We start from the raw sequence: 23,709 nt of genomic DNA, 5'->3' as shown, positions 1-23,709 counted from the left end.
CCCACGGAGCTGATGAAAACAGGTAGTAGGAGACTCTCTTTAGAAGTCCTCTTAATTTTTTAACTAGGGTCTCGATTTTGAACAGTATCGCTTTGGATTTAAATACCCTGAGTGATTTAGATGCAGCAGAAAAAAAAATAAGAAAAAGCTACAGAAAACTATAGTTGTTTTGTGGCCTCAGAAAAGCAAAATGCTTATTTCCTAAATCCCGGAGAACAGTTTATATTCTTGGGGTAGATTGCGGAGGGGAGGGGAAGAGGCGGATTTTCTCCCGCGACGTTCTATTCTAACGCTTGCTCTAGCCGTCCACAATACTTTTGGGTTCACTGAGCCGAACCAGATCTCTCAACAGATTTTACCCAAAACGCTAAGTGCGGGAGGCAAAGCCAGATATACGAACATCCCGCAACTCTAACCTCTAATAGCTCCTTCGTGGCAGGCGGGACAACAGCCCAGCGAAGAAATGAAAGAGCTAGACCTGGGGCCTTTGTGTGGGGCGGGGCATTTCTGGCTGAGATCAGATTTCTGGCGTCAGCTCCACCCACGCGTCAACTCCCTCTAGGAAACATCTTTATTCGACTTCCTCTCATCCAGGCCGCACCTCTCGCCCCAATTCCCTCACAGCATCTCTCGGTACTGTGTTTCATTAACCCGACAGTCATTTTCCCACTCCCTACTAAGGGCCGCAGTTTTAAGAGTTACTGCCGCGTCACCTTAGCAACCGTGTCTCTAATGGCCGCCGGAAGAGACTACGATCACGTGCTCCCTGAACGTCCGGATTTGTAACGTGACTTCCGGTTGTCAGAATTTCCCCAGACGCGGAGACTCCCGAGGAGGAAAAGCTGTGTGGCCCGAGGTCGCCGTGGCCCCAGGGGTGGTGGCCTCCGGGTGGGCTCTTCTCATCCTGCCCCGTCTGCGATGCATCCGCGGCGCCCGGACGGATTCGATGGCTTGGGCTATCGGAGTGGTGCCCGGGATGAGCAGGGCTTTGGCGGCGCTTTCCCTGCAAGGTCCTTCAGCTCCGCGTCGGACCTGAGCCACTGGGTGACAACTCCCCCAGACATCCCGGGTAGCCGCAACCTGCACTGGGGCGAGAAGAGCCCGCCCTACGGTGTGCCCCCTCCCTCCACCCCGCTCGAGGGTCCAGCAGAGGAACCCTTTCCCCGCGGCGGCGGCGGCGGCGGCGGCAGCGTGCCCGGGCAGAGCAGCGGTAAGGGACCTGGGGCGCACGGTAGGGGCGGGTGGAGTGGGGAGCCGCAGACCGGGTCATGCATACCCCGGAAGCCGCGCGGAGGGTCCCGCCTCCCGGGCCTCCCGACCTATCGCGCGCCACACCCTCTGCCCTCCTTTAGTCCTCTGCCCCTGAAGCGGGCCTCCTCCCGCTTCTTTACACCAATGTTTTCTCCGGGATCACCTCCAAAAGAAGACGACTGACTTAGCTGTGGTCTGCATGGTAGGATTTCGGAGGGTTTTGGCATATTACATTCCATGACCTGAATCAAGAAAGACGGAAATGGTTTACTGTTTATTGGGAATCATGTGAAAAATACCTAATTGACCAACAGCTATATTTCCTTGAAATGTGGAAGGAAAGAGAAGTATTTCCAGCAAAGGCAGTCTTGGGCTCAAATCTGCCTCTACCACTCTTAAAAGCTGAGAGACTTTCTTAACCTCTGTGATTTCTTAGTGTTCTCATCTTTAAGGTGTGTAGAAGAATAACTCAGGGTTTTATAAGTGTCAAAACAATGAGGTGTGAGTAATGCCTAGTACAGTATGGAGCACAGAGTAGGCTAAAAGTGTATCTTTCCTTTTTCCATTTACTCATAGTAATTGTATCTGTTCTAGATCCCCAAACTACCCCTGTATTTTCGCACCTCCTGCTTTCTTTCTCTGACTTAACTCCACTGAAAAGTCAAAATCACTAAGAGATTTTCAAGATAAGTCTTTGGAATCAAGACATAATTATTCTCTGTAGCATGTCAGAAGACTTGTTTTAATTTCAACACTGTATGATCTGGATATTGTCAACATCTGCTGTATTCGTAAAATGGAAATAATGCCTGCATCTTCCCATTCTCCTGAAATTTTTAAAATAATAGATTACATCCTTAAATATTATGTATATTCCAGACATAAATTGTATTCTCATTTCTTTGATTTCGACTTGGAAATACAGTAATATTTATTTGATTTGGGTTACTGGGAGGAATAGACTTCAAATGTCATCCAGTGAGGACAGATGGAGGAGGATCAGTGACTTACTCAATGTCATACAGTTAGTTTTTTCACTCTGTCTAGTTTTTTTTTTCCTACAGGTCCCAGAAGGAGTGCTGGAAAGTTATAAATGATTGAAAATGCATGTACGATTGCTACACAGTTACCTTTAGGCAGTAAAGCTGATGTTTTTATCTTTTCATAATGTATGCTTTGATGGTTACAATGAGGAGGAGCTCTTAATAACCAGGGTTTTGTGGGGGTTTTTTGCAGCAGTTTAGAGGCTGGTGAATAACTGCAAAGAGGATAGAAGCCTGAGAGACTTACACAGTTAACAATAGTAAACCTTCCTAACACCTTCCAGAAAATGTCAGTGGTATTTTCTGTTAATATTAGCAGATGACCTGTACACACACAAAAAGGGAAAAGCTGAAAGAAGGAAAGTATCTTAATTGGGCAAAAGAAGCTTCTCTCTACCTTGCATGTTTTTCAAGGCAATAGTGAACCAAGTGGTTTCCCCAGAGACTGTTTACGTGACCTTGTTCTGTCTGTCAGGGAATAGTGAGGGCATTACTTCATTCAAAAGAGCAGAGATGAGAGGGAGGGATTGGAGAAGAGAGGGGAGAGAGAAAAGAGGATGAGAGAAAAATTATCCCTTGTGAATATTGTATTATAGCTGAAATTTAATGTCTGGTCTCTTGGGGTTGTGATATTTCACCATTATGATTTTAAGTTTTCCAATTAAGTAGAAAAAGGTTTTATTTTCTGTTTTGACATATGCATAGGAATTTTCCAGCTGTAAACTCTTCTAATAAGACTATAGATATGCCATCAGCTATAGTGCATATGGATGCAGTAGTCTATCACCGAGACCTAATTAAGCAGCTACTATCAAAGTATTTAAAACTTGGGGAAGTAGAGAAGAGAGCCTTATTTACCCATTTCAGTTACCCTAAGTGCTCTTTCAATTTAATAATTTTCATGGGTATTTTTGCTTGCAACTAGTGGCTTAACATAGATGCTCTCCATCAGTAACAGTGAAGGACGAATTTTACAACATGGGAGGTAAAGTTGGTGAAAGTATCAGTCAGAGTCTTCTCTAGAAAAAATTTTAAATTATTTGTAGTCAGAAGTTGAAAACTGGTAGCCCTTAGATTCTACCTGCAAACGTGTTTGATTTGGTCCACACAACATTTTAACGCTTTTTAAAATAGTTGCTAGTATTTTAAGATTGGAAGATGCTATATAAAAATGAGAATATCTCTTTAGAAAAATCACAGCTTTGAAACCTTGGACTCAGAGTCCCATGTGGCAACAATGGATTGGAGCTGAAAAGCAGTTGGGCCTTTAGAAGGTCTACACCTTGCAACTTGCCACAAGCCTCCAGAGAGCTCTTCACTTCCTCAGATGGCCTCTCTGGCCCCTATCAGAATTTGATTTTGGTACATGGAGTTTAAATGAATATCATGTTAAAAAGAAAATACTTTTTGTTGTTTTCACAGTAAACCTAAATAATGGTTATGAGTAATCTTATTCCTTCTGTTTTAGAACAGCTGAATAGATTTGCTGGATTTGGTATTGGACTTGCAAGGTAATTTTGTCTAAAGATTTTTAATTCAAGTTTTTATTTAAAGTTCTTTCTTTAATTTATAATGTTAGGTAATTAGTATTGCTTTCTTTAGAGCAGTAGTTAAAATATTGAAAAATATTTTGCAGAAAAAATTTATTATTTAAAATCGATAACTTGATTTTTTTTCCCAGTAAGGATAGAGAATAGTCATTCAATTTTATAAACACAAAATAATTTTGTAAGGAATATTGTAAGAAGTTTCATGTATCTATCCAAAGAATAAAATAAAATCTAATCTTGTCTCCCAAAAAAAAGTAATTGTGCATTGAACCTTTTTGCTGAACATTAGAATTATAACAAGATATTTAGCAACATGGCATCTAGGTTTTACTTACATGATCGTTAAAATCCATATAACTTAAGTGCAAAGCACATCAAAACCAAAATTTACAGAATTTATAGGGCAGATGGCCCTTCTGATAGGAACTTTGTTCATAGGACATCCTCTGAAAGAAATGGAAAGGGGCATTTAAATTGTCTAGGAAAGAAGTTTTCCATATCAGGCATACAAGATGTAGTTTCATCTTTATACTGTATATATTAATATTATATATGTTGTTGCTTTTGCTTACCAGTTTGCGAATCTGGCTTTAGTTTTTTTCATATTGAATCTTGTTATTGGTACAATGATTTGCAAACATGTCTAGACATTTGAAAACTTTTTTTTTAATTTTAAGAAAAATGCATAATGTAAATAATGCATGATTCTTCAAGAATAAATTCAGATTTATATGTGTTGTAAATTAAATGTTATAAATTATTATTTTATAGTCTTTTTACAGAAAATGTACTGGCCCATCCCTGCATTGTTCTACGCCGCCAATGTCAGGTAAATGTACTTTCTATGATTTTCTAAACAGTAATTCTAACCCTGATTTGAAGTACAGACCTCAGATAAATGACTGAGACCATGTAACCATTATCCCATGTGACATTCACCAAAATCTATATCAGTTCTCAAACTTCTTGGTCTTTGAAAGCTCTTAAGTCTTAAATATTATTGAGGTCTCCAAAGAACAATTGTTTATATTGATTATATCTATCAATATTTGCCATTTCAGAACCCCAAACTGGAAAAATTTATGCACACGTGTATATATATATATATATATATATATATATATATATATATATATGTTTAATTAAAATATTAATATCTTAGATACTGATCATTAGATCATTAGTATCATTAGATACTGACATAAATAGCCTTTTTATGAAAAATCACTATTACTTTTTTGAAAATACCTTTAATGTCTGGCATAATAGAAGGCAGCCAGATTTTCACATCTGCTTCTATAGGCAATTTGTTGCAACACTTTGTTTTTGAAAGAAACAAGAGGTAATGGCAGATATTCTTCTTTGATACTACACCAAAACTCAATAAGTGGTAACTTTTTAAAAGTTATTTGCAATGTGAAATCTGAAACCACGTCAATCAACTTTTTATACCCTGTTACATTAAAAGCTATTGATTTGTACTTCATGTTGAATAGATTTTTTTTGTGTGTGGTACGCGGGCCTCTCACTGTTGTGGCCTCTCCCGTTGCGGAGCACAGGCTCTGGACGCGCAGGCTTAGCGGCCATGGCTCACGGGCCTAGCCGCTCCGCGGCATGTGGGATCTTCCCAGACTGGGGCACAAACCCGTGACCCCTGCATCGGCAGGTGCACTCTCAACCACTGCACCACCAGGGAAGCCCTCAGGTTTATTTATAGTAATCCTTTAGCCAGGGCTGTCCTAAGAGCACTCTAGATAAAGTCTCTTCCTCCTAGTAAGTGTAACTAGTCTATTTATCTGAAGATCCCATTGACAAAGAGATTAACCTGGGACTCTCAACCACTGTGCCACCAGGGAAGCCCTTGAATAGTTTTTTTACGTGTGCATGCTTCTGTTACATCATGCATTGATTAATTGAAAAATACTAATTTACTGAATCATATAGATCATCTAAATGTTATGACATTTGATTTTACAGTATCAAAAGACCACCGTCATTAAAATCACTACCAGTCTCACCAGAAAAGCGTTTCAGTTTTCATACGATCTTGATAGTGGATATAAGTTTTACAGAATTATAATTTTTGCTTGTAAGCTCAAATTTATCATTGGCAACAAATACTGTTGTTGTTGTTTAATCAACAAGCCCACTTTGTTCAGTTTTAAAAACATGTTATCCCAAATGTGAATAACTATATTCTGTTAGTTTTTCCAGAAAAAATGTTGATCCATGAAAAAAGTGGTTAGTTCAGGCTCACAACTCCATCGGACAAGTTCTTTTCCTTATGACAGCCATCTTCGTTATGCAACACACAAAATATTAATGAGAAAGATGATGTGTACTCAAGAGTCAGCATTTTATAAAATAAATGTGTCTTACTGCTTCACCAAGGGCATTCTTTAGGGAAAGTGGCTTTTGCCTCTTTATAAGTGAGTCGGATAAAGAATACAATAAGTACAAAAATATAGTTTGGTGCCACTGCCTTCATGCATGCTACGAAGTGAGTAATTTTACCCACCATTGCTTTTGCAGTATTACTGAAAATGTCAACACAGTAAAAAAGGCAGATGATGCTTTAGTATCAAGAAAATAATTTTGAACTTGTCAATCCCCTGAAAGGGTAATGAGGCCCTTGAGGGCTAGTGGACCACACTGGCAAAAGCTCCTATAATATAACTTATCTTCTTTGAAAATTGAGTTAGACAAGATAGAAATAGTTAAAAATTAAGCTGTTTATGCTTAGCACCAAAAAGTAAGCATATAGAGAGAAATAGCTATTTAAATAGCCCTAACAGTGTTACATACACTAGAACAGTGAATTTCAGGCATATATTTTACATTGTGACAACATCACATTGTGATCCAGTGTATACTTCTATATGAGTAACTTTTTAAAATGTTTTAGCAAATAATACCTTCAGAATGTATGATGCATTCTGATACTTTCCTTTTTATTATTTCACTTAATAAGTATTAATTCTGACCCCGTATACTGATTTCATAATTTACCAATTGTTTGTAGCTTGTTATTGCTTGCCATTGGTAGACAGGAATCTGCTGTTCCCTGAGTTCTTCGTGGTTCCTATGTGTTAATGGCATGAGCATTTTGCCTCACTGAATGTAATTCTGGTGTTTAAGGAAACATAAATATCAAACACCAAGGCCCTCTTTATTATATATTCTACATTACTATGTATATCACACATTGGTCTTCAGGGCTGTATTTGTACAACCTCATGTACTGTACTTTTAAGTTATTTAAAGCACTTTCAAGAGTAATTTTGCTTATGTGTAATTTATGCTGACTTTAGAATTGAACTTTCATTTATGCTATGACTCACTGTATCTTTCATGACTTTTTATTTCTTAACAAGACAATAACAGAAAATAACCATGAAATATCTTTTTTTACAGGTTAATTACCATGCTCGGCTTTATCATCTCACTCCATTTACAGTCATCAATATTATGTACAGCTTCAACAAAACTCAGGTGAGAATTAGTCTGTACATTCTATTAAAGTTATTTGTAATGTGCCATTTTGCCTTAGTAATAATTAAAGCAACAATAATTCCTTTTAGTTATTAAAGATATTGTAACTCTTATACTAAAACTAACTTAACATAATGACATCTTCTTGATATCACTGAATAATCAGTAAATTCACACCTTTGCCAAAATTAATTAAATATTAGGGGTATTTAATCCATATTAGAGATAATTAATTGGAGTGTTTATCTTCACCTAAATGTAGGCCACCCAACAAATGTTAAAATAATGATAGGACTTACTTCAGTTGTAGTTCTTTACTAAAATGTCCTTTTGAATAATGCCTTACTGGAAAATATCAGTAAACATTCAATATCAAGTTTTATTAAGACCTTTTTTTGGTTTCTTTTTTATGCATTAACAGAAATAACCATAAATTTTGTTCATTTTAGGGACCAAGGGCTCTTTGGAAAGGAATGGGAAGTACATTTATTGTTCAGGGAGTCACACTTGGAGCAGAGGGAATAATCAGTGAATTCACACCTTTACCAAGGTACCTTTTTGGCATTTTCTCAGATTAACTTCATATTAAATATATGACAAAATATGATAGTTGCTAAAAATACCTTGAATTTGAAAACTTGCCTGAAGTAGCTAAGAGAAGAAACTGAGAATAAATAATTAATTATATCTTATGGAATTAGTATGTGATAAAGAAAATGCTTCCTGGTCTAATATCTATTGAGCTCTTTCAGCTCCTACTGCTATATATCAACAATTATCAACTAAGGAACAAACCTGAGTATGTGAGCAATTCCTGTTATTTAAGTGGCTAGCTTGGTGAAGGAGACACATGTAAGCAAATTTTACTACATCGTGATTAGTGCCGTAATTAAACAAACCCCTTTCAGAGTGCAGGGGACACTTTGCGTGGATTTATTGGCAGAGATTTTTTTAACAGCCTGAAATCTGAGCTAGATCTGGAATTATGAGTAGGAAATACCTTGGCAGAGAAGGAGAGCAAGTAGAGGTCACAGCATGCCCAATTTTATGGAAGTTGGAAGGTCCAGGTGATAAGAAGTGTCTTGTGCTTAGAATATTGGGCATGTGTGGAGTAGAATAACGTGAAAAGAGGCTGAGGTGCTAGACTAAAGCATGGTTCTGCCTTTGTAAGTGACTTAGGCTTTATTGTCTATGGAGTTGGGAATCTAAGGGGGGGGATTGTTTCTTTTTGTTTAATATATGGGTTCTTTGATCAAGGATTTCTCAAGTGGCAGTGTTTTTTTAAAACATGGAGTGTTGTAGACAGAGACTTACGGAGAACTGTTACAGTAATCTAGGCCAGACGGAGAAGGGTCTGAACTATGGAGTAGAACAGAAGGGAGGAGCTGGATAAACATTTCTAAAGTATAATAGATAATTGGTGATAGATTGGGAATGGGATTATGGGAGAGTGAATTAGCAGCAGTGACAGATTTCTAGATTGGAATTGAGTTGGAGAATTTATAAAGAAGAGTAAGTTGGAGTCAGAAAGAAGATAAGGAATGTAACTGTCAATAAATGAAGTTTGAGGGACTTCCCTGGTGGTCCAGTGGTTAAGAATCTGCCTTCCAATGCAGAGGATGCGGGTTCGATCCCTGGTCAGGGAACTAAGATCCCACATGCCGCGGGGCAACTGAGCCCGCATGCTGTAACTACTGAGCCCGCGTGCACTAGAGCCCGAGCATTACAGTTAGAAAGAAGCCCGCACACCACGAGAGATGCCCGCATGCTGCAACAAAGATCCCGCATGCTGCCAAATAAGACCTGATGAAGCCAAATAAATAAATAAATAAATATTTTTGGATAAATAAATAAAGTTTGAGATTCATGCAAGACATCTAGGGGGACATGCCTAGTAGTGGTTGGAACTGTGGATCAGTCTCAGAGACAATTTAAAGCTGGAGGCATAGCTTTGAATGTGTGGCACTAAAGTGGCAGTTGAAGCTTTGGATGAATTTCCCTAAGGAGGACGTGTAGACTAGATGACAGAGAGTGGACCAAGGACAGAATCCTGGGCGGTGTGTGAGTGCACGTGTGTGTGTGTGTGTGTGTGTGTGTGTGTGTGGTAGGAGAGGTAATAGAGGGGAGTAGTAAGAGATGTTCACAAAAAAAATTAACAAGAGCAGTAAGCTGTAGGACAGTGGTGGCCTGCAAGCCAAGAGAGGAGAATCAGAATTGTAGATTCTTTGGGAGGGAGAGGGTAGAGAAATTGGAATGTTTGATTCTGGGTATATTTTCTCTCTGAAACAGGGTACAGGTGAAACCATACTGGGGTGGTTTAGATAGAGCATAAGAACAATGATAGACGTTTGAGACAGTCACAGCTATGAGTAACAGGAAGGGGATCTTACAAGGAATACATGAAAATAATGTTAAGAGAGAATGTTGGAGATCATAAATTTGTTTAGGTGCTATTTGGCAGGACTCTGGGATTTCCTGTATCAACAGTAAATCCCAGGGATGGAGTTAAAGACCGAGTGGTTTGTTATTCCAAAATTGGCCCCTGGCAGGGTGAATTTTTTGGATTGACAAGGAAGTGAGGTAGTTGAAGGTGCAGCCACTAGCATCTCAATCTGAGAATCAGTCTTTGTAGGGAAGGAAGTAAAGGCAGAAGAGACTGATATCAGGCTTTTTGCCAGTGTGATTGCTTTCAAAGGACCATATAGCTTTGAAGTTCCTTTAACACAGCTTTGCTGAGTGTTACAGAGAAAACAAAAAATGTTTTGTCAGCTAAGTTTCTCCTCTCATACTTAAAAAAAATCTGAATTTCTGCCCTTGGCTAACTTTATTCACCCCATTGTTTTTCATATCACAGGATAAGATCAAAACTTAGTACTTGTCATCAAATGTTCTTGAAGTTCTCCCACAAACACAAAATTTTATAAAAATTTAACGAAATTCAGTAATTTCTGTACCGCAAAGAGTAAAGAATTCTGTATTTGCAGTCAGAACACTGTTGGTCCTGACTATTCCACTTTTTAGTTCTGGGACCTTAGGCAAGTAACACCATTTCTCTAAAGCAGAGATGAAATAGTAACTTTAACTTCAGGTTGAAGGGAAGGGAAAAGAGAAATGAGAATGAGAAGGCACAAAATTTTGTTAAATTTTATTATCTAACTTTCTTACTCTGTAGACACACAGACACATCAGTTGTGTGGGTATGTATTGTCTGTTGGTCATTTGAATCTTATTAAAGAAGACAGAAAAGGTTGTCTTTGTGGTATCCTACTTGGGTTAAATTTTTGTGGTAAATCTCACTCATTACTTCATTTATTTATTTAGCTCATACTTCCTGAGTCCCTACTATGTGCTAGGTTCTGTGCTAGAAATCAGGTATATAGTGAGAAGAAACAAAAGGTACCTGTGACCATGAAACTTGGGATCTAGTGTAAGGGACATATGTTAAGTAAAATAATCCCACTAATGAATGAATAATTACAAACTGAGGCTTTTTCTCTAAAAGAAAAGAATATGGTTCTGTGACAGTATTAGAGTGTTAGGAACAGTGTCCCTAATAAAATGACACTTAAGCTGAGATCCGAATGGCACTCAGGAGACACAGACCAGTTGGTGCAGAGGCAGTGCGGCAGGGGGAATGTGGAGAATTCCTGTGATTGAGGGAAGGCTCATAGGGTTTGAGCTCAGAGAGCAGGATGGAGAGCAAGAGCCAATCTGCGCTTGGCCTTGTAGGCCACTTTAAGAATATTGAGGAGTTTTAAGCAGGAGTCAATGACATGATCAGATTTATGTTTCTAAAGGGTCATTGTAAGTGGAGATGAAAAGATTGCAGGAGGACCAAAGTAGAGAAAAGGATACATGTTCATAAGCTATCACCATCTAGGTGAGAAATATGGTAACTAGGACTAGGATGGTATCTTTTGAGATGGATGTAAATAGATGATTTTGAGATATATTTAGGTAAAATTGATGGAACTTGATGATGGATTAAAGTTAGTTGATGATAGACAGGGTGTCGAGGATGACTTCTAGGATTTTGGCTTGTGTAACTAGATGTCAAATGAAGCCATTCTCAGACATACAGTGTAAACATTTTTTTTTTTAATTCTAACTTATTTGGGCAAGGTTGACTTTTCTTGGGGGAAAACAAAGTCATAGCAGACACAGTATTAAAGCAGAAACCCAAAGCATTTCACAGAAGTTACCACTTGAGGAGGATGAGCTCTAGGGTCTCTGAGACTGAGGTTCACGGTGATCACTAGGTACAACAGGTGAGACAGTCTGGATTCACCAATAATTTTTTATACTGATTATGATCACATCTGAATTTGTGATCTGATCACATTATAGTTTCTCAGTATTTATTACTTTTTTAAAAAAATGTATAAAGCCCAGGATCATCATCTGTGATCTCTTTATCTACTGTTCAGATCCCTCCTAAATTCTTCCCCAAACCTTCCCCCAGGTGGAGTGAGTTAGACTTTGTGTTGCTCTACCCTGAAGTACCCTTTCCTTTCACGTGGCATTTCTCAAATCATTAACATAAGGAGCACCTCTAACCAAGGCTACCTGTATAGTTCAGTCTCTCACAGAATCCATTTAGTTGAACTCCAGCTTAGTTTGACTCATCTCACATTTGTAGTTGTACCAGTACTGTTTTACTGTTTTCTCCTCATGTTGTCTGTTTCTCCTAATGACTCCTCTGAATTCACTGACCTGAAACACATTCCATTTTAAATACAATGAACTCTTTCTCCAATTCAATAGATTTCCTTTCTGATTAAGTTCTCAATTAGGGAACAGTAAAAGAGTCTAAGAGTAAGAAAGAAAAGTTATAAGTCTGATTTTGGACAAGTTCATTTTGACACAGAGAGAAGTCTAAACTGAAGATAATAGATTTGGGAGGTTCTGAAGCATCATCTTGGGTAAGATTGCCTGGGGAAGGAATGTAACTTATATAGTAAGAAAAGAACAGGGCTTGAGCCTTTAGGAACTCCAGAATAGGTTGCTGAGTTCAGAAAAATGCCCCTGCAAAGGAGTCAAAAGTAGAGACCAGAAGAGAGGAGAAAAACCAGAAGAGTATGGGATAGTGGAATACAGGGGCAGGGAGTGCTTCCAGAAGGAGGGAAGAACACAAGTGCATGTTGGCTGCTGAAAGGTCAAATAAGGCACAACCTTAAAATGCCTATTTGATTTAGTGATGTGGAGGTCATGGGGACCTTGGCAAGAGTTGTTTTCTTAGAATAATAGGGTAGAAGCCTATTTGGAATGGGTTCAGGGTGAGTGGGAAGCTAGGACATGGAAATAGCAAGTTTAGACAGTCCTCTGTGAAGAGGAGAGATGAAGAGAAGGAGCTGGAAGATGAGGGGCTTGGGTTACATTGAGGGAAGATTTTTTTTTTAAGAGCGCAGTTTGAGCACGGGAAAATAAGAGGCAATGGAAAGTAGACTGTATAAATAGAGGGTTATTTAAAAATTCTATTGCATTTGTGTATTGATTATGCATGGGAGTATGTGTGTTAGTGTGTCAAATGAAAAACTGATAAAAAGTAAGTCACTTCACTTAATTTTGTTGCTCATTTGAAGGGCAGTTTTTGCTTGTGAAAATAGCGAGTTAAATATACTTATATATTTTGGCATTTGATGATGAAATATAAAAAGGTTTAATCACAAGTAGATTTTTACACTACCCTTTTTCCTGAAGCATTTAAATATGCTAATTTAAATTTATAGAGCTGTGGCAATAAGTTTTACACATTTTATAAAGGAGTAGAAAGCAGATACCAGGAAGAGCGTCTCGGGGTTTTTTTTATACTTGATTCTAAATTTCTTTTTTCACTCTTTTTACCTTAATCCTAATAATCTTACGAACCGGCCGCAGTAATTAGTATTCAAAGGAAAGGTGGCCCAGTCCTTACAGAAATGCAGGTCACAGACCCATCTATCCATAATGTTAATGGAGTGCACAAACTTAATGTCATAATAACCTGTGATAACCCTTTCTGAGGCCATAGTAAGAGTAATAGCAGTGCCCAGAAATTTTCCAAAACTTTTAGCATATTTTGTTTTATAATCATAAAGTCACTGTCAGTAAGTTAAGTAGCCTAATCTTTTTTTACAATTTTCGTCTTAATCATTAAATGTCATTCCAGCTGCATTTTTCGATAGTTGTTCAGGCCTCATATAGTATTCTGGTATTAATTTAATCAGAATGTGATGAATCAGAGATGGTTGTTCTGTTGTCTAAAAGTTTCTCTGCAGACCTTTCAGTCTCCTAGAAAAATGTAGAAAAGTTCACATACCACCCATGCCATAAGTGTACTGAGTTTGTTTTTAGAGCACTTACATTATCAGTGATTAATTTCCTTTACCTTTTTAGTATAAAATATATTCCTTTGTCTCCTTATGATTGTCATACTTACTCATTTCAAATAGAAAATGTTTTTCTCAGGTTCCTGCTGTGGCTGTGGTACATGGGTGCCAATGTCATCAGGGGAGCAGGTGGCAGCCAGTCTCCCCTTTATTTTACATTTTCCTTTTCTCTGTTACTCTGCCTTCCTCCCTCCCCTCACATCCCTTCCATCCCCTCTGTCTGCCTTTTCATTCCCCCCCCCCGCCCCACACCGCCTCCTTTTTACTTTCCCTTTTATTCTCCATGTTCTTTTCTCCTTTTTGACTTTTCTCTTGATATAACTTTCTCCCTTTTTGTTCTTCATTCAGCTTGCCTCTCTTCTTTTTCTTCTCTCTTTTCTGGTTTCCAAAGGTAACCTAAATAGTAGGAAGCACGCAGTCCTAGACCTTGGTTCCAGACCTGGCATTCTGCCTCTCTCCTTTGAACATATCCCTGTGATCTTTTTTTTTTTTACATCTTTATTAGAGTATAATTGCTTTACAATGGTGTGTTAGTTTCTGCTTTATAACAAAGTGAATCAGTTATACATATACATATGTTCCCATATCTCTTCCATCTTGTGTCTCCCTCCCTCCCACCCTGCCTATCCCACCCCTCCAGGCAGTCACAAAGCACCGAGCTGATCTCCCTGTGCTATGCGGCTGCTTCCCACTAGCTATCTACCTTACATTTGGTAGTGTATATATGTCCATGCCTCTGTCTCGCTTTGTCACAGCTTACCCTTCCCCCTCCCCATATCCTCAAGTCCATTCTCTAGTAGGTCTGTGTCTTTATTCCCATCTTACCCCTAGGTTCTTCATGACATTTTTTTTTCTTAAATTCCATATATATGTGTAAGCAAACAGTATTTGTCTTTCTCTTTCTGACTTACTTCACTCTGTATGACAGACTCTAGGTCTATCCACCTCATTACAAATAGCTCAATTTCGTTTCTTTTTATGGCTGAGTAATATTCCATTGTATATATGTGCCACATCTTCTTTATCCATTCATCCGATGATGGACACTTAGGTTGTTTCCATCTCCGGGCTATTGTAAATAGAGCTGCAATGAACATTTTGGTACATGACTCTTTTTGAATTATGGTTTTCTCAGGGTATATGCCCACCTGTGATCTTTTTGACCTTTATTTTTCTCATAAGTAAAAGAAATAGGACAGTACCTGCTCTGCTTATCTCACAGGATTCCTTCTTGTATCAAATGAGGTGAGAGGCAGTACAGGCAGATAGTATAGACTTCAAGTCATACGGACCATGGTTTAGACCAAGTTGCACCGCTAACTAGTTGCATGGCTTTGGGTAAGTTTTGAACCATCTCTGAGCCGATTTCCTCATCTATGAAATTGGGGGTTATAGGTTCATTGTGAGGGTTAGAAGTAATTTATGCAGAGTGCTTTGCACAATGCCTGGCATATAGTAGGAGCTAAAAAAGATAATAGAATATAATAAAGGTCACAAAAGTAATGTCATCTCAATAAGTAAAGGCACTTTGAAAATTACGGGCTATACAAATGTATGTGTCATTCTGAATTACAGTTACTTAATTTTGTTTTGTTTTCTAATTCTCATTCTTACATACATTTTAAAGCTTTTTTTATTCCTTTATCCTATTTTATTGTTTACCTTTCTCTTCCCCATCAATTGTTTTCCTCAGTCTATCATTTTTGCATCTTATCTAATGTCTCATGTTCATTTTTATAGTCAGTTATAACTCTTCCTCCTCTGTCATCCCCTTCTGTCAGCACATACAGAAAGACCTTCTATGTTTTTTCTCTTTTCAACCCACTGTAATTGTTTGACGGGTCCCAGAAAGGAAAATGTTCATCATGAGAATATATTTCTCCTACAGATTAAAAAAAATTAAAAATTGATTACTTTTTTAAAGCTTAAGCTAATTCAAGATGTTTTAGAAAACATGGCTTTTACTTTATTTATTTTTTAGGGAGATTTCACATAAATGGAATCCTAAACAAATAGGAGAACACCTTCTACTGAAATCGTAAGTATCGAAAGCAGCATTTATATCCATTTTTATAGTGTTAGAACTGAAAAAAAGCTTATTAAATAAACAAAGTGAAGGAAAGTAGAGCAATGAAATATTTGTGGGACTAGAACTTAATCAGAAAAGTAACATAGAATTTAGGAATAAAATCCTGAAATATATGTTGTCTTTTAAATAACCCTTCTAATTTGAAAGGCTAAAATCACAACCTAATTTTTCTTTGCATTCTTAGGAAGTTAGCAGAGATCTTCAACTTGTTAAACCTGAATTGCCAGGAAAATTATTACTCTTATTATTATTATCATTATTCTCTTAGTAAGCAGACATACAAATTTATATTTGTATGGTGATGAGTAAACTCAAACAAAACCTTAGTGTCATTAAAACGTAGTCCTAAAGGCACTTAGTGACTTTACAACACTGACCATTTTTATGGATTAGAATTTTACTCTTCATTTTTTAATTTTTTTTGAAGATTGGGAATTGGAAACCCCCCAGCTTGCTGGCTCCCTCTGTGGGACATTCCAGCACATTTTTACTTAGTGATGTTCCATTCACCTTGAAAACCACTACTTGCCAGGACCTGGCCCATAGGGTTAGGTAAGTCCCACCTTGACATTATTTTAAATAACTATATTTTGCAGGCTTGCAAAGTTGTAATATTACTATGTCTAAATAGTGGCAATAGGAGGCAACTTTGCAAAGCTGTACAATATTGTTTTTTAATAATAAAAGGGGACTTCACTTACCATGGAAGACTGGCTTAGCTCTGCTGGGTGGGAAATCTGGGAATGGATAATGATAATAGATAGGACAATAGCAGAACAGTAGCCTTGTTGAGATATCACTAAAAAGGCAAGCAATGGAATGGATCCCTCAACCTAAATTTTAGGTATCAGATATACAGGCTACATTAGCTATGTGCAGGTAGACGTCCAAACAGTGAATCATAAACAAGCCTACATTTTACTGGTTTAAAATAATTTTCTTTACAGGCTGTCACTGTGTTATTATTAATACTTAATTTTTCATCTCTAATTGTTGAGTAAAGCATCTTCTGTTACAGGTCTCCGAAGTATCTTTAGGCTATAGGTATTAATAGTTAAAAACCTTGAATATATTATTCAAGCTTGAGTATAAATTATGTTGATGTATTAATGTAGATATTAAAAAATTTAGTGTAAGCATCTTGTTTCAGTATACTGATAAGTTTGTTTTAATTTCTACAGCCTAACTTATATAGTGGCAATGCCTTTTTATTCAGCAAGTCTAATCGAAACAGTACAGGTGAGCTATTTTTTCCTGTCTTTTTTTAAATTAAAAATGTTGTTGGAATATTCAGTATATTGTGTATGTCTGATAGTATAACAGAAAAATTTAAGACAGTATCCTTCTAAAAAAATTATTTTTTCTCAGATACCATACATATATCAAAGATTATATACTAGGCACACTGCTGGTGTGTCTGTTTCCTTTGCAAATTTACTTCACACTTTTAATTCTTTTTATCCCTTACACAGACAGCTGTACTCTTCATTCAGATATCTCAGAAACCAGCCTATGAATACAAAAAAATCTATAGGGTTGTTTTTTGTTTTTGTTTTTTTCTCCAACTTTTTAATAACTCAAATAGTTATGGCTTATCAGACAATAAATTACTAATTACCTGAACATAAAACATGATGGATAATCATCCTAACAGTGAGAAGGTAGTCCCCATAGGTAGTTTACTAACAGCATTCTTTTTAAATATGCCTTTTAAGGAACATTTGATGCTATGGTGTTTAGTATATACTACAAAGCGAAAGCAGTCTCCTGCTAGCATTTTAAATTGTTTCACTATTTCTAACCACATGGTGGCACTTCAAGTACATTGAATTAATGTACTTTCTCACATACCGTTCCTGCATTTAAAACTGTAAGAGAGCTAGCTTAACTTTACCCTGTACACAAAATCCAACTAACTGTCTACCACCTGTCTTCCGTCTTCAACATCAGATCCTCTGGCATATTTTTTTCTTTGTCATAATCAGCGCTTATGAGTTTCCTCTCTATAAAACCTCACTGGATCAGCCTTTCCTTTTCTAATTACTCTTTTCCACTTAATTGCTTTTCTGGCCATATCGTTGTTTTTCTTTTCTTTTCTTTTTTTTTAAAGGCAGAAAAAACTTTATTCATGCATAAACTCGTAATGACCCCATCTTCCTGCACAACTTTAGAAACATTGACTTATTACAATACAAATTGGACCAAATGGTGAAGGAACTCCAAAACCATCACAGACCTTTCTCGCTTCACTACACAGTGCAGTGGAGCACGGCACAAATTGAGGAAGGAAGTCCTTTATGTGTTTCACATTTACCTGCTTGCCTTCAAACCCCAGGGCAGAGATTCAGTTGGGGGTGGATTGGGGGCAGAACCTATTGTTGATTTTTTATGTGTTTATTTTTTAGAATTATTAACTGAAGTTAACATCTTGCTACCCAAATATTGTCTCCTATCCCCTTGCATTTGGCAATGTGAAAGGATATAACCTTTGTATGGGGCTGCAGTTTACAGAATTATCACTTTATGACATAGCCTCATTTTATAGATAAGGGGGAAAAAATAGCAGGAAGATAATTATTGAAGGAAAAAAAAAACGAAACAGCGTGATATATTGGGGAAAAACAAGTTTTAGCTTTATGCAGACCCATATCACAGTCACATTTCTCTACTTAAATTAGAGACTTTAAGCAGATGTCCTAACCTTTTTTAAATCTTAATTTTCTCATACATAAAATGGGAATAGTATTTTATTAACTGAATTATAAAAATTAAGTGAATTATTTATGTAAAGTGCCCAGCTCACTATATGTTCATTTTGTTGTGTTTTTTTAACCCAAATGCCCTGTTTTTTTCTGCCCCAGGTTCCACCTGCTGACCGCCTCCTTTGACTCCTTTTGTCTGATTTTCTAGTTCTCTTTTTTTCCTTCAATTTCTACTCTCTTGAACATCCTCCTTTTCTTTTAGTAACCTCTTACCATCTCTTCTCCTGTAGCTCCAAGGCACAATCCTTGACCCTCTCTGCTTTGTGTCCCATATTCACTGTCCTGGAGAACTCATTTACTTGCATGAATCCTTTTAACTCTCACCTTTATGTGAATCTAAAAATTACAAAACTCTTGATTTTCATATTTCTTTCATCCTTCATAACCAATCAGCCATCATGCCTTCTCAGTTCTAACTTTAGGGAGTATCTGAGATTGTCTGCTCCTCCCCACCGATAGGCCACCATTCTCTTTCCTTCTTGTTACATTAGCTTCTTTCTCCCTACCATGTTCAGTGGTTTTTTGCCTGTCTGGGGAGCTCAGATCTCTTTGAGAACAGTCTTTCCCTTGAAAAATACACATGTATATATAGATCTCCTAAAGAACACCACCATTCTTCAATATGAACTTCCTAGTGATCTGTTGTCTTTACTAAGAATCTTTGTTCTGTTTCCTGCATTTTAAAGTCCATTCTACATATTCATGCAAGATTAGTGTTCTTAAATTGCAGTGCTTGTATCCTTTTGCTGATTAAGGATCCACGTTGACTCATGTTCTCGAAGATCAATTTCAGACTTCTCAGCATAGTATTAAATCAAGGTTTTTACTGACTTCACCTTTCAGCTAATCTTTCTTAACTGCTAATTTTTTTTAAAAGCTCATTTTAAATTTTAAAATTTTAAATAAATGAATTAAATTCATTTATTGAGTGCTAACCTATGTCAGGCACTGTTATAGACCCTGGGGATAACATAGCAAACAAAAACTTTCTGCCCTCATGGCACTTACATTCCTGTGGGGAAGATGGACATAAACAAGATAAACAAAAGGATACTTCATGGTGCTAAGTGCTAAAAAATAAAACAAGGAAATGAAATAAGATGTGTAATGGGTAGCAAGGGATGTTACTATTTTTTTAAGATCAGGAAAGTTCTCAGAAGCAAAAGTCATTTGAGTAAAGGTCTGAACATAAGAACTACATGGATATTTGGGAGAAGAACATTCTAAGCAGAGGGAAAGCAAGTGCAAAGGCCCTGAGGTAGGATTATATCTTACATGTTTGAGGAGCAAAATGAAGGCCAATACAGTTGAAGCTGACTAAGGAAGGGAGAACAAGAGGAGATGAGGTCTGAGAGGTAAGAGGGAGAGAGATCACACAGGACACTAAAGATCACTGTAATAATTTGGCTTTACTTTGAGGGAGATGGAAAGTCTTTGGTAGGTTTGAGCGAAGAGTGACATGATCTAACTTGTGTCTTTAATAGGATCTGTTTGGCTGCTGTATTAAAAATAAACTGGACTGGGAAGGGGGCCAGAGGCAGGTAAATGGATTAGGTTAGGTGAGCTCATTTTAGTCTCATGGTTTTAAATATGTTCTCTTCACTGTAAACTCTCACATTTGTACGTGCAGCTCGGACCTTTTCCTTGTAGTCTAGGTTATAAACTCCACTTGGAGTTTACACCTTAGACTTAACATTTCTGAATTCTTGATCTTCTCCCCCAAATTGCTACCCCAGGAATATTGTCCAACTCAGTAAAAGGCACTGCTATTCCTCCACTTCCTCTGGCCAACAGCTTTGACGTCATCCTTGTCTTCTCTTTTTCACACCCCAAATCAAATCTACCAGTAATTCCTATTGGCTATAATTTTAGGATAAAAGCACAGTTGCAGCATTTTATTTCCTTTGCTACCTGCTAGTCCAATCCACCATCATATCTTTAACTGGTTTCTCAGCCTCTGCTCTCATTCTCCTCTACACAACAGCCAGTATAACATAAATTGTATCTTACCCATCTTATGCTTAAAACCACCTAGTCACTTCCCATCTGACTGGAGGCCAAGGTCTGCACAGTGGCATGGTATGGCCCCTGACTACCTTTTTAACTTCATTTTTTGCTGTTCTCTTCTTCAGTCGTTGCTGCAGCCAAATTGGCCTCTTAGTTGTTCCTTTTCTGCCTGTCCATGCCTCTGTAACCAGTATCACAAACTTCCTTATACATATCCCCATAATTGTAAAAAAGCAGAGACAATGCAGATGATAATGACTCATGTTTATTGAGTGTGTTCTGGGTACCAGGCCTTTTTTCATTTAATGCTCCCAGCAACTCTGTGCATAAAAGGTAGGTAGGCCTAATTCCATTTTTATAGAACAGTAAACTGACTCTTAGGAGAAGTTAAGTAAGTTGCCCATGGTCACATGACCAGTAAGTACATAATGGAGGTGGGTTTTAAAGCAATGCTTAAGAACTCCAAGCACTGTGCTACCTCTTCAATGTCATGTACAATATTTGTTGCTTTTCAAAATGTGTCCTAAGGAGGTTCTTGAGGGTGGGGAAACCAGGTGTGTCACCCTCCACATCTCTTCTCGTTTCCCTCCCCCAATAAGAATAGCTCCCAGCTTCACTGCTATCTGTTCTGTGAAATTTTATTTGAAAAAAGAATCTAATGCCTAGATAACATTTGAAGTTTGCAAACCATTGATGTTTTTCCTCTTTAGTCAGAAAATTAGGGTTTAAAAGGGACCTAGAAAGAATCCTTCTTTGTGGCAGAATAAGCAGATGTTAACTTTTACTCATTTCATCATTTTCATTTCAGAGTGAGATAATTCGAGACAATACTGGAATTTTGGAATGTATTAAAGAAGGAATTGGAAGAGTGATAGGCTTGGGAGTGCCTCACAGCAAACGACTACTTCCGCTTCTTTCCTTGATCTTCCCTACGGTGCTGCATGGGGTTCTTCATTACATCATTAGCTCAGTCATTCAGAAGATTGTCCTGCTAATTCTAAAGAGAAAGACTTACAATAGCCACCTAGCTGAGAGCACTAGCCCGGTGCAGAGTATGTTGGATGCTTATTTTCCAGAGCTTATTGCTAACTTTGCTGCCAGTCTTTGCTCTGATGTTATACTTTACCCATTGGAAACAGTTTTGCACCGCCTTCACATTCAAGGAACACGCACAATAATTGACAATACAGACCTTGGCTATGAAGTGCTTCCAATTAATACACAGTATGAGGGAATGAGAGACTGTATCAATACCATAAGGCAGGAAGAAGGAATGCTTGGTTTTTATAAAGGGTTTGGTGCTGTTGTAATACAGTACACGCTGCACGCAGCTGTTTTACAGATTACCAAGATTATTTACTCTACTCTTCTTCAAAATAGTGTTTGAGATTTAGATTCCTGGTTAGTCTGAAAGACATCATCTGGATACTTCGTTATGAAATTATGAGGGATAAGAGTGAAATACCGTTGGTGGAAAATGGATTAGAAAGTGAAACTGGTAGAAAAAGTCCATGCTGATTATATTGACTCTTCACTTTTTAAAAAGGTTATTGGTATATATTTTGGATTCAAAGTATTCCAAATTTGAAAACTGAATAAAGACACTCATATGAATTAAATTCTAGCTAGTGTAGCACTAATGCTGAACTAAAAATGATCTCGGGAAGAAGCAAAATTTTGTCAGCAAACTGAAAACAAAATTTCATATGACTTTAATGTTTATTACATGTTTAGTTCACCTTCTAGATATTGGTATGTCATTCTTAATACAGTGTATAGTAGCAGGAGGTCATAGTTTACCTTTCAGCAAATAAGTTATGTTATCAGTAACCCGGACAAGAAAGATTAGATCTGGCAGTCTGTAAACAGGAGCTGAGGGTTTTAAGTTGCACTGTCCCTGTATAACTTTAATGGCTGTACATTTATTCTATAAAGCCACTTATATGCATACATACAATTTGGAATTGCCTTCATCCCTACAAATTTCCCACTCTTAGATCAGCTTACTGTATAAAATGCAGTTATGTATTTTCTGCTTGAATATCAGAACAAAATATTAAAAGCCAAGGTACCCCAAAGATTTAAGGCAAACAGCTTACTTGTCCATATGCAAACCCACCGTTTCAGTGCCAGCAACTTAGAATTTGTCATATGTTTATAAAGTTTGATTTGCTTATCTAGCCTTATGAATCATCAGACTGTTTTTAGAACCACTCTTAACAGAGATAGAATATAAAATAATCATGACAACTATTCCTGCTTCCACATTTACAAATTGTGTACTAAAGTGAATATCACTTGCCATTCGTTTCTGAATGACTTGACTTAGAGGAGACACGATTAAAATTCACCTGGGAATTTGTGCCTCTTGCCTTCCATATAGTCATCATTAAATGATGACTTCAATTTTTATTTTCTTTTAGTTTCTGTTCATAGTTTCATTCTCCAAACTAGATATACATAAAGGGAAATGCAGGTTTATCCTTATCACCTTTTATTGAAACTTGTTTGGATGAATACTGATGAAAAATAGAAACCTTAAAGGAAGTTTGTCCTTGCTTTTTATGGGTGATGAAAAGAAGTAAATTTCAACAAATAATAAGCAAAAAAGTTGGTCATCAGTTTAATAAAAAAATTCTGTCTGTTCCGAAATTGAATTTGGTGGGTGAGGCTCTTCATATAGTAAAATGATATGCATTTGATTAATCCATCATTAAATGTTTTAAAGTTTCATTTCTTCATGTGAATGATCAGTTTTACTAGGAACCATTTAGCACACTGAAGTACAATGACTTTGCACTGATGTTGTCCAACCTAGAATGCAGGTTCTGTTTTACTGAGATCTATTTTACTTACTAAATGTCAGCGAAATGGTTACTTTTTGTGATTAATAATGTTGGAACCAAAAATTGACATCCAGAAAGTGTGAAACAATACATTTGTTGCAACTCTCTCTACTATCTTGTGTATGTGTGGTTCTTTTTTAATGACTAAAACATGGAAGTTTTCCATTTTTCCATTCCACCATGAGGGAGAAAATAAAATTAAACACAAGTTGTACTCGTTCAGATTATGGTTTACCTTGTCCGGTTTACAGCACTTAAGTTGTTCTCATTGCTTTTGAATTAATAAGTAAATTTTTAGATG

The 23,709-nt window shown here is 37.2% G+C and overlaps 1 protein-coding gene across 2 annotated transcripts; it reads left to right on the top strand.

The window, feature by feature from the left end:
* The first annotated feature begins 797 nt into the window (after window positions 1-797).
* Window positions 798-22,210, top strand: SLC25A46 (solute carrier family 25 member 46). 2 transcript variants are annotated; one of them, XM_027100216.1, is made up of 9 exons: window positions 798-1,210; window positions 3,763-3,805; window positions 4,616-4,673; window positions 7,259-7,336; window positions 7,786-7,886; window positions 15,686-15,742; window positions 16,975-17,032; window positions 20,040-20,096; window positions 21,371-22,210. In XM_027100216.1, the coding sequence occupies exons 1-9, from the start codon at window positions 919-921 to the stop codon at window positions 21,947-21,949; spliced, it is 1,323 nt and encodes a 440-aa protein (XP_026956017.1). In that variant the 5' UTR covers window positions 798-918; the 3' UTR covers window positions 21,950-22,210. The 2 variants fall into 2 exon arrangements, with proteins under 2 accessions (XP_026956017.1, XP_026956027.1); XM_027100226.1 differs by lacking the exon at window positions 20,040-20,096 and having other exon boundaries at window positions 801-1,210.
* The last annotated feature ends 1,499 nt before the right edge of the window (window positions 22,211-23,709 follow it).

This window comes from Aethalodelphis obliquidens, unplaced genomic scaffold, assembly GCF_003676395.1.
Source record: "Aethalodelphis obliquidens isolate GAN/ISIS:26980383/991018 unplaced genomic scaffold, ASM367639v1 scaffold4, whole genome shotgun sequence".
Lineage (NCBI taxonomy): Eukaryota > Metazoa > Chordata > Mammalia > Artiodactyla > Delphinidae > Aethalodelphis > Aethalodelphis obliquidens.
This window is presented reverse-complemented; position numbering and strand designations above follow the sequence as displayed.

Bases quoted from the DNA above. Each gene is read 5' to 3' on its own strand.
- SLC25A46 (XM_027100216.1), top strand. From the start codon at position 919: ATGCATCCGCGGCGCCCGGACGGATTCGATGGCTTGGGCTATCGGAGT. The intron at 1,211-3,762 runs GTAAGGGACCTG...CTTCTGTTTTAG, and splicing joins CGTGCCCGGGCAGAGCAGCG to AACAGCTGAATAGATTTGCT. The intron at 7,887-15,685 runs GTACCTTTTTGG...TTTATTTTTTAG, and splicing joins GAATTCACACCTTTACCAAG to GGAGATTTCACATAAATGGA.